This window comes from Solenopsis invicta, chromosome 7 (assembly GCF_016802725.1).
Source record: "Solenopsis invicta isolate M01_SB chromosome 7, UNIL_Sinv_3.0, whole genome shotgun sequence".
NCBI lineage: Eukaryota > Metazoa > Arthropoda > Insecta > Hymenoptera > Formicidae > Solenopsis > Solenopsis invicta.
Window position 1 is genome coordinate 9,714,775 of NC_052670.1, and position 11,643 is coordinate 9,726,417.

Below are 11,643 nucleotides of genomic sequence, written 5' to 3' on the forward strand. Positions count from 1 at the left end.
TTTGTCATATTCATTATAATATAGCATGGGCATTCAGTAGTGTATGTAAGAATTTTGAATAATTTATTTAGTAATTAATGCATAAAACTTTAAGTATCGATGACATCTGATTTTAGAGGAAGTTCAATATTAATGAATTTAAGACACAGTATAAACGCAGTAGCTTACAGTTTCACACATTTTTTAACGTTGTATTTAAATCTTATAATAGATTTGCAAATTGATTAATAATAGAAATTAATATTGTATACCAATGCTAATGAAACAATAAATTTAATCATCACAAAATCATATTATTGAAGAAAATAATAAATCTTTTCGTACTAAGGTTGCAAACTACACCTAGCTACGCTGGTTTGCGGTGGCGTCGCTGATTGGCTACTGATGTAGTAGAGGGGCTAGCTTGTCGGTTCTAGGGTATAAAAGCAGGCAGCCGGCGTTACATCAGCACATCCCGTTGAGGTTTCACGGAGTTCAAGTCGTACTAAGCTTACTAGATCAAGATGACTGGTCGTGGTAAAGGAGGAAAAGGATTGGGAAAAGGAGGTGCGAAGCGTCATAGGAAGGTTTTACGTGATAACATTCAAGGTATCACCAAACCAGCCATCCGCCGATTGGCCAGACGTGGCGGTGTCAAGCGTATTTCGGGTTTGATTTACGAAGAGACCAGAGGCGTTCTGAAGGTTTTCCTAGAGAACGTTATTCGTGATGCTGTAACTTATACTGAGCACGCCAAGAGGAAAACTGTAACAGCCATGGACGTCGTCTACGCTTTAAAACGCCAAGGAAGAACCCTATACGGTTTCGGCGGTTAATTTGGTCACGACCTTGCAAATCAACGGCCCTTTTCAGGGCCACCAAATTTTAAAACGTGGGAATTTTTTTTCAAAAGCATACCCAAAGTATACAATACCAAAATTAAAGTTTGTCAATAAAAATAGAGAAATAATATTGAGAAATAATACTTTTATTTTTTAATTATTTTTATGATAGAATTTTAAAGTCAATATCTTTAATGTATTTGCTATATATGTAATCTAAAAACTTTCCACAGAAAACTGATCAATGCAAAGGTCACTGAATATCAGAATAATTCTTGTGTCGATTTGTCTTGCTACAAAGTTGTCAATGGTTTTAATTACGCGCATATATTAGCTGCGTTCCTACTTTGTGATTGGTTTTTGCCTCAAATTTTTGCAAGATTTGAATCTAAACTAATCATTAAAGACCCAACAGCAAAATGGCTTTCCGTTGAGCATAGCTATTTCCCCTTTGTAATTACTATCGCGTCGATCGCAGGCGCAATGTATTCGCTTATTTTACTCGAAATGCGCATGCGTACAAGTCGTATTAATTCGATGTGCTTAGGGCAGTTAGGGCTTAGAGTATGTTGACACTGCGCATTCAACGCTAAATGCGACTGTTCAATTACTTATTTACGTTATTATGCCGTTAGTATGTAATGTTATCTCACCTAGACATGAATTTTAAATAATTTTGAGTGACTAACATTAACAAATATGTGAATACGAGTGAAAGGCAGTGATTTTTTTCGTTTCTGTTAACCTCAATCGCAACTATTTACTTTTTGATGCAACGCGTGCAAGTCATAATTTGCTTTATATTTATATTTTACTTAGCACTATTATTTATTTATTACGTGTATTATAATCATGATCTCTCTAAAAAAATGTTCATGTCAGACCCGATACGTAAAGTACATGTAATACGAAAATAAATACATGAGATTAACTTCATAACCTTACTTACCAAAGTTTATGATATAATTGCTGACGAGTTTATTATATATTTATAAAGCGTTTGCAGTTGTTACAGGTCTGCAATAGACGATTCAGAGAAGAAAAAACCATATACTTTCTTTGATCGATCCAACGTTGTAACATCGTAGACATTGCCTTATAAACATTACAAATATTACAAAATTAAGCTTAATAAGTTTATAGCCGTTTTTTAACATTATTTATTTATTGCGTGTATTATAATCATAAAAAAACGTTCATGTTAAATCCGATAAAGTACATGTAAAACGAAAATAAATACAAGATTAACTTCATAACCAAATCTTACTTACTAAAGTTTATGATATAAATTTTATAATTGATCATCATTACTCTAATTCATATCTGTTATTTTCACAAATTAATTTAGCATCATCATGGGGAAAAAAATTTATCTTCGTGACTCTTGGTTGTTAGAATTACAGTTTAAATATATCAGTCTTTGAAAATAATTATCATTATACACAATGCTCTTTATGTTCGAAAATTATATACTTAAGTAACATGGCAAAGTCAGCTTTAACCAGACATAAAAAGCAAGAAGCATATTAAAAAGCAAACCAGAGATAACTTGTAAAAATCAATTTTTCGCCAATGTCTTATTAGGTAAATTTTTCTTTAATTTTGTTAATTTTATTAAAATTTGTAGTTCTCATTTCATTATTTACTGTTTATATTTTATTATTATTCTTAGATTGCAGGAATGACAAAAACAATCCAAATACTAATTTACATCATCCTAAATTATGAAATTGCGCAGATAAATTTCAAAATAAAACCAAAAGTACTTGTAATCAGTAGCATTAGTACATATTTTATAAGAGTCAATAGAACAGAAATATAATATTATAATCTTCGATAAATGCTCTTTTCTCAAAGACGCATGGAAATTGAAAAGATAAATGTTTCTCTCAAAAATGCAATGAAGTTTATGTCTTATAAATGCTTTCAAAATGCGTTAAAAATGTGAAAAAATTTTATTTTTGTTATAGTAGAGAGATATTTTATTTTCATGTTATTTTCAACATTTTTTATAAAATTTTGTTTGTAATTAAAAAATTTTAACACTTTCTCTTTTCTTGTTTTTGTTAAGTGCTCCTTTTTCAACTTTAATAGTGGAAATTTTCTAAAAATAATTTGCAAAACGTGGAAAAGTCATGTAATTTTTTTTCTGATTCGTTAATAATTTTGTTATATAATAAAATAATCAAATATACATATACACAAATTAAATTTTTATTGTTGGCGCATGTTTTTCAAAATAATTTTGAAGAAGAAAATAATGTAAGTCTATTTGAATCATCTCATACTTACACATTTACTTATATAAATATTCTATGTAATAATTGCAATCAGTTGTAGAATTAGTATTATAATATAAAAATATTCAATTTTTTAAATCTGTTTTTAAATTTATAGGAATGGTACGAGTAGCAATTATCTACTATAAAAAAAAAACAGAAAATACATTATCTAATAGCACATTAAACAAAAGATTTATAATAATAAAGCATTTATATATAATGTAGATACTTTGCATTTTTATGTATTCAGCAAATTACGAACGAAAACGAATTGTCAACACATTACAGTCTTTCATTAATGCAAACATGTCATATTATTTTACTCTATATCATAAACCATAAATTTTGCTCATATCATTAAACTAATAAATCTGTTGATTGTACATCCAATCATAAAATTTTTAAATTAGATGGAATTTAAAATTAATTTAATAAATTAAAATTTTTATAAATTCTTTGCAAATTACAAAAAACAAAATTTTCAGAATAAAAATATAGGATGAAATATAGATATATTATTAAGTATCATTTAGTTCCAGTGAATTATATCCTACTATTGTTCACACATCTCGATGCATTGAGGAATCTGGAAAATACAAATGAAATGTTTCAGGAGTCGAAAGTAATCATAACAGTTTGTTAGATATTGTGTTAAAAAATGTTTGGATCCTAATTTATATATTTTTTTCTAAATGTTCTTTTAGATAAAATTGGAATTGCAGATTAACAAAGTAAATGCAGATTTGTCAAATGTATGCGAGGAAAGAAGATATATCAAATTTGAAAGTTGATGTAGTTATTTCATAAAATTAATGTTTAATTTTACCAACTTGGAAATTAACTTTAAATCACGGTTTGACTTGCTCTTGATTCTTAGAAAAAACTAAAGAGCAAATAAAACCAAGATTAGTTACATATGTACAATTTACATTGATAGAAATGTACATAAGTGTTTTTAAGCAATTTCATCATAAAAGAACGATTTTTTATTACAATTTTTATCTTATATATATATTTTTTTTATTATTTTATCTTTTATCTATTACCGATACAGCTCATTTAAGATAACAATAGCTATACATCGTAATATCCGTGAGTTCCCGACATTAAGTGCGCTGAGTTATCTTTATTTTATTTTATTTTTTAATTGATTATTTCACTATTTTTCTAGAGTGAATTTCATGTATTAAAAATAGCAAATGAAAACAGAAAAATGAATAAAATATTACTTAAAACATTATTTTTTTCAAGAATGATTGTGTACATTATACACAAAGTACAATTATGCTGACAAATTCGACAAGCATTGTCGATTCATCCGAGGAACAATTATCTTTTAACATTAATGAACTCGAGAAACTAAGAATATATTCCAATAGTAATCTCGGCAATGAAACATCGAATAACGTTAACGATAACAATGAATTCAGGCATCAAGAAAATAAACAGAAATTAGCAATTCTTCGTGCTCAGCTTAAGAAAGAGGAGAGTAAAATTAAAATGGAATAAGACTCAAGCTAACTATATTAAAGTTGCAACCAAGAGAAAAAATACTTTCTAAAAATTCGTTAAATTCTTAACACGTAATGTGTATTTATAATATAATATTTATAAATGTGTTTATAAATTTGTAAACTGTTTTTATACATAAATATGAACCATCTATATTCATGTGTATCTTTCTATACTTACCGTATCAACATTTTGATGTAATCATGCACGGAAGCATGTAGACTTGTTGCATCGTCAGTCATATCGAATCACGATGCGACACACGCATGTGCAACAAGTCTGTACCTGTCCGAACGTGAATCAAAACATCTGTAGTGATGAAATAAATTCTTTTCAATAGGATTAAAGGCAGAATATAAAATGTGAATTGCGAATCGTATTTTTGTTCCTCGTTAAAAGAAATTTGGGCCCTGAAAAGGGCCATTTGTAACTGCAGCGAGCAAATCCTTCGACAAAACAATTATTTCTTTGCTGAAGCCTTCACGGACTTAGCTGTCGCCTTTTTCGGCTTAGGTGTCTTGGTTTTCGCCGCAGGCGCTTTCACGGTCTTCTTAGCCTTCGATGGTGACTTGGGCTCAGAAGCGGCTTTGGCCTTCTTCGCGGTAGCCTTGGCGGCAGTCTTCTGAGCAGGCTTCTTCGGTGCGGCTTTTTTGGCGGCCGGTTTCTTCGCGGCAGCTGGTTTGCGTGCCGTCGTGGTCTTCTCTACTCGCGCCTCCTTCTTGGCTCCCGAGTGGACCAACGAAGCACGTTGTGCCTTGCCCTTGGAAGATTTGGGCTTAGGCTTGTCAGTCGACAATTTGAATGAGCCGGTAGCGCCCTTGCCCTTGGTCTGAACGACAGCGCCCGCAGAGACAGCGGTCTTCAGGTATCTCTTGATGAACGGCGCCACCTTCTCGCCGTCTATCTTGTAGGTCGACGCGATGTACTTCTTGATCGCCTGGAAGGACGAGCCCTTGCGATCTTTCAGATCCCTGATGGCCGCCGTCACCATCTCAGCGGTCGGCGGATGCGACGAGACCTTCTTCTGCTGCGACTTGGCCTTACTCTTGCTAGCCTTCTTAGCGGGAGCGGGATTGCTCTCAGAGGCCTCCACAGCTGTATTTCCACTGACCTTGTCCTCCATCTTCAGCGTAGCACGTACGTTTCACGTTTTGAAAACGATCGTCCCGTGTCTCGATATCCCACAGAATGTAGAATAGTCAGATTGTGAGGCAGTGAGCGCAGCCACGCTTTAGTACGTAGCGCGCGGACCATGGAGAGAGACCTACCCAATATGTCGACCCGTTGGTTTCACTGAAAGCAACGAAGCGGTAAACGTACTTGGACTTTGAGACGTAATTTTCGCGAGATGAAAATTGTCCGGGACACGCGATACGAATCAACACGTAGCCGTGTGTATGCGGTTCCGTTTCCGTATCCGTCCGAACGTCCCGCGACCGTCGGCCGTCGTCTACGGCGGAATTTCGACGCTCGCGTATTTTCGCGCCGATAGCAAAGCTCATGGAAAAACATGAAAACTGAGCTTTTCCCTGGACATTTTCGATGTTGTCTCTCTAGAAAGATGTGCCGATGGAACGGGCCCGGGTGCTCGATTAATCGTTTTCATCCGCTATCGGCTTGCATCGCGAAAATAAGAGGCTTCATTCACGGCCTCTCGGGATACATGCGCTCGTAAGCTGCACGAAGCAAAATGGCCTTGTTGCTTCTTCGCTTAATGGTATATAATGCAAATCGATTGATCCTATAATTTTTAATTTTTATCAACGCCCACGTTCCAAAATTCACAATGACTCCAAATTATTCATAAAATTGATCCCGAGAAGCCCGTTAGCCGAATTGATGAGCGAATACCGCGTAGTTTATCCCGCAACCACGTGACGCATTCCATTCAAGAACGTAAGAAAAATCGATTCAATAATGTATCGCCGTTAATCGTTTTCCTTTTTCAATGACAATATTTATTAATAAAATAAAAATAAAAATTCTAATTAAGCGCTTTTAAAGTAACAATAAGTCTAAACAGGGAGGTAACTTGTGTCGCGCGCCTTTTTAAAACATCGTTTTACACATATATGACTTTTATTTATTTACTATTAGTGCAAATAGAGTTAATAATGATAGTAACACATTAAAGTTAATTAAAATATTGAAATTTCATTATTATAAAATAAACTATACGTTTGCGGGTAATATTTATTAAAACAAAAAAATCAACATCACCGTACATACGAGACGCACGTTACCGACAGGACGATGTAGCAATTATAATATTACGGTAAAATTTACTTCTTATAACTGTTTATATTTGGGAAACATTTCACAAATCATTATAAGTGAATCGTTTAGAATTCAATTTACATATTTAATGATGTAAAAAGTTTCTGAAAAAGTCTCCACGTATGAAAATATAATCAATTCATCATTGTATGCGCGCACATTCTGTAATATCTCGGGTAATTCTGACTTGGTAGATTTCCCTAGAATATCTTTTGAAGTATTATTTTACAATTCATAAACTAATATTGAAATAATGTTTATATTTTAAATTAAAATACATGAAATGTAATATGTACTCATAAAAGACATATTTATTTCACAAATGTTTATTTAAATTGTTTTATAATTGGTTTCTAGAAACGTTTCTCATGACTTAAAATATCACTTTGAAAAATATTAAAAGAAACTTTCTTTTTTCGACAGAGATTCAGAATATGTTTCTTCTGTTCTTTTAGATTTAGGTAATTAATAAAATAATACATTATATATATTACAATAACAAATAAAATAAAATTGTGAAATAAAATAATATTTTTACGATAAATAATTGTCATTAAAGTCTTAATAAAAATTAAACAAAGAAAAGTTATATTTAATGAAAAAAAAACTAACAAACATACAATTTAAAACAAAAAAAAATTTTTTTTATAACGAGTAGAAGAGTAGAAATTTGTATTTCTGAACTTCTAAATTTCAAATAACATGACGTAAAATTAGACTGTCTGAAATATATATCTTTTTTCATTATTGTCACTGAAAAATTTTTCATCACTGTAGTTTCTTCAGTATTTTGTTCAACTCTACAATAGTTGTAAAAAATTGTAAATGTATATACATATAATGAAATACATTTATAAATTTTGTTGACTGTAGTGACATTGTAACATATAGCAAAATTTTGGGTAGGAAAAGAAAAAGAACGAGGTTTGGTAACAAGAATTCTTAATATTGTATATCTGTTTAGATGTCCAAGATGTGTATCAATTATTATTCTACTTAAGTTGTCACGTATAAAATTTATATTTACACATGTAGATCTGATTTCAGATATCTTTTGCTATCCGGATCAAACAAGTAAAAGATATCTGAGATGCCAATAAAATATACTTAATATTATTCTACTGTAAATATAAATTTCATATGTGATAAATTTGCACGTAAGATAATAACTGATTCATATCTAACAATAAGATACCTTTGAGATATAAGTCCAAAAACTATATATTTTAAAATATATTGTAAAATATTTTATTAAATCAGTATACGACATTTTATTTGTATTAAAAGTACAATATCCATATTTATTAATGTTTTGGCTGCTGTGCGAGTCTAATTTTGTAAGCCTATGTTTAATTTTGAACATAATCTACTCAAACAACACCTAAATACTATATTTAAAAGATGTTTTTAAGTCATATTTTTGCAGATAGGTGTTATCTGGTTATCTTATTTAATATACATGACAACGTGAACCAATAATTCAAACATCAATTTTTTTAAATACTTTTCCATTTTAATAAAACAATTGAGAGAGAGAAAGAAAGAGACGTTTAAAAAATGTATAAGATCTATATTATCTAGTGTAGGTAAGACTAAAATTTAATATTTACATTAGATATTTAAAATATTCCATAAGCAAGAGTAAAAAAACCGGTTGTATAAAATGATGTATTTTATTGCATTTATTATTGATTTTTTAAAAACAATTCTTTCGAAGAATAAATTCAATTATTGCGAACTAATTGCATATTGCGTACATTCTGATATACATATTTTAACAAATTAATATTATATTCAATAAGATTTTTAACATTTCAATTTATGTTAGTTTACATAATTTAATCAAATTGATCTGTAAAAACGCTGATTAGTACGGTATGTATGTATTATAAATAGTAGTAATGTATTATAAATAAACGAATTAAGGTTCGGCTTTCTCGCATACTATATTTGATTACATGACGTCAAAAGCGAGAAATTACATGCAATGAATTGATTGTTAGCGTGCAGCTTTATTTTTAGTTTTCCTTAAAAATACGTAATAATTTCGTAGTCCTGTAAAATATGTGGAAAACTGAGACATTTATTCGATATGTTACGTAAAAGTGTAAAATAATTTCTGAATGGTATATTTTTCAGTTACGGCTTTTGTTAACGACTAAAAAATGTACCATTATTTCAGAAATTATTTTACATTTTGACGTGACATTTCGAACAGATGTTTTAATTGGTCATATATTTTGCAGGTTCCAGAATTATGTTTTTAAAGGAAAACTACAAAATAAAATTATACGTAGTAATTAATTTATTATCTTATTTCTTGCTCCTAATGTCATACAATCAATTATATCACCATTAGACAACCAAGCCTTAAAAACATTATTAAGTATTCGAAAATGCGTTAATGATGTGTATCTTGTATAAGTAGGAAATGAATATTTTCAAAGTACTAATTTCTTTTATTTGTACACACACACACACATAGATACGTACATATTTTACATTAAAGATTATTTAAATAGCAATTTAATAAAAATATTAAAAAATGTATTTATTAAACAAGACTACTTAAAAAACTTTAAAAATAATATAAAAACGTAAAAATAACTTTTACCTATATATATATATATATACGTAATATTTTTAAAGATAGGTAATAAATGATACACCTAATTTTGGAACAATCATAGACTTGTTACCATTTAAGAATATTCCTTGCGAATACATTTCGCAATCGTCGATAATTGTATATTACTTGTACCTTCGTAAATGGTACCGATTTTTACATCCCTATAATATTTTTCTTGAGGAAAATCAGTCGTAAAGCCGACGCCTCCCATAAAGTCTATACACTTTGCAGTGATACGACACGCGGTTTCAGACGCGAAGAACTTCGCCATAGCTGCTTCTTTCATAAAGTCCTTTTTAGCCTCCACTAATCTTGCCGCGTTGTAAACGAGCAATCTGGCGCATTGCAATTCCGTTACTGCCTGAGCTATTTGATGCTGCAAGCTTTGGAAAGAAAAGATGTCCTGCCCAAATTGTTTCCTGTCCAACGTGTACGGTATGGTCGCGTCCAAGCATCCCTGTGCCGCGCCGATCATTTGCGCACCGATGCCGATTCTGCCTTCGTTCAAAAATCCGGCCGCGTATTTGTATCCGTGCCCGAATTTTCCCAGCAGATTACCCTCAGGTATCTTAACATCGTCGAAGTGCACCATGCAAGTGCCCGATGCTCTGATACCCATCTTGTCCTCAGGCTTGTCTACCGTCAAACCGGGCGTATCGCGATCCACGAGGAAGGTTGTGATGCCACGGTAACCGGCCGAGGGATCCGCGTTGGCAAAAACCAAAAAAATTTGCGCTATATCGGAATTGGATATCCACATCTTCGTGCCATTGATCACGTACTCGGCACCCACCTTCCTCGCCTCAGTTTTTAGAGAGAACGCGTCCGATCCTGAACCAGGTTCCGTTAGGCAGAAACTACTCAAGGAATCCCGAGCTAGTCTAGGTAAGTACTTCCGCTTTTGTTCTTCAGATCCGATTTTGAGAATCAACGAGTTCGTCAAAGTATTGTGGATATCGACAGGTACGGACACTGCCATATCGACCTTAGAAATTTCTTCGATAGTTAGAATCGTGCTCATAAAGTTGCTGCCCGTTCCACCGTATTCCGTCGGGATTTCTATACCCATCAGGCCATTCTCGAAGAGTTTCTGAAACAGACCATCGTCTAGTTTCCCCTCCTTTTCCATTTTTCGTACGAGAGGAGCAATCTCTTGCTTAGCCAGCTTGGCGACCATTTCCTTTGTCATGAGCTCGTCGTCTGTAAACTGTGTCAGTGGGCCTGTGTGGTGCTGAAGACGCGACGTGTGTAAATGTAGTTGGCGCGTCGCAGTCAGTTTCTGCTGCGTGCGGCGCAGAATGGATCGAAGTATCGACGAGTACATGTTTGGCACTTCTTCGAGGAAATACAAAGATACTGAATATTCGTTAAGTGCGAAAGTGTGGCAACTCTTGCACGTGACTCGTTAGAGACTGATGTCGAATAATCGTTATCAACACCACGTGTTTATAAAGTATTATTGCATGCATGACGTGGCATTTATTGCAAAAAACGGCACACATTTATTAATAAAAATTTTAAAGTATAATCGATTGGTCTGTTCTTTTAAGATGAAATTTTCTTGAACGGTTCATCGTCTCTTCTTCTTTTCAACGTGAAGGGAAAATGAGAGAAGAGGGAAAAGCTGAACTGCACAACAAGTTCAACTAAAAAGAACAGACCTAATCACAGTGGTGCAGGACAAAAATATTTTGTTAAATTAATTCTTGAGAAATTAATTCTTTTGAGAATATTTCGACATCATTCGTAATATTCAAATAAATATTTACTGCCGAGATGTATGTACTAAATCTCTATGATGAGAACCTGTCTAAAATTATAATCCAATCTAACCAGTCCAAATTTACTTATGTACTAGCAAAATATTTTTTTTTTTTTATTTGTATACTAACCTCCAAATGCAATGATCTTGACCACATGCACGGACCACTTGCAGTTTTTAACTCTTTTTTTTTCTTTTTGGCAACTGAATCAACAATAGAGCACTCCTTCCAATGTATGATTACATCATCCGAGTTTTTTGTGATGTTTTGTACCGTCCCATTAATGTCTGGGTCACCCATTTTAGGGACCTTGTTTCTTTCTTGGTTATTTTTACGTTCATGACCGAATGTCGCGCGCG

At 32.4% G+C, this 11,643-nt stretch overlaps 3 protein-coding genes across 3 annotated transcripts; 1 reads left to right on the forward strand and 2 right to left on the reverse strand.

Moving 5' to 3' along the window:
* Positions 1-432: 432 nt before the first annotated feature.
* On the forward strand, positions 433-2,074 carry LOC105198240 (histone H4). The gene has a single exon (XM_039451797.1). The coding sequence runs from the start codon at positions 504-506 to the stop codon at positions 813-815; it is 312 nt and encodes a 103-aa protein (XP_039307731.1). The 5' UTR covers positions 433-503; the 3' UTR covers positions 816-2,074.
* A 2,938-nt stretch (positions 2,075-5,012) lies between these two features.
* LOC105198239 (histone H1A, sperm) lies at positions 5,013-5,838 on the reverse strand. Its single transcript, XM_011164894.3, has one exon. The coding sequence runs from the start codon at positions 5,736-5,738 to the stop codon at positions 5,076-5,078; it is 663 nt and encodes a 220-aa protein (XP_011163196.1). The 5' UTR covers positions 5,739-5,838; the 3' UTR covers positions 5,013-5,075.
* Positions 5,839-8,408: 2,570 nt separating this feature from the next.
* LOC105198238 (short/branched chain specific acyl-CoA dehydrogenase, mitochondrial) lies at positions 8,409-11,643 on the reverse strand. The gene has a single exon (XM_026137179.2). It carries the CDS (start codon positions 10,843-10,845, stop codon positions 9,595-9,597), a length of 1,251 nt encoding a protein of 416 aa, XP_025992964.1. The 5' UTR covers positions 10,846-11,643; the 3' UTR covers positions 8,409-9,594.

Coding starts and splice junctions, on each gene's coding strand:
- LOC105198240 (XM_039451797.1), top strand. CDS start 504: ATGACTGGTCGTGGTAAAGGAGGAAAAGGATTGGGAAAAGGAGGTGCG.
- LOC105198239 (XM_011164894.3), bottom strand. CDS start 5,738: ATGGAGGACAAGGTCAGTGGAAATACAGCTGTGGAGGCCTCTGAGAGC.
- LOC105198238 (XM_026137179.2), bottom strand. CDS start 10,845: ATGTACTCGTCGATACTTCGATCCATTCTGCGCCGCACGCAGCAGAAA.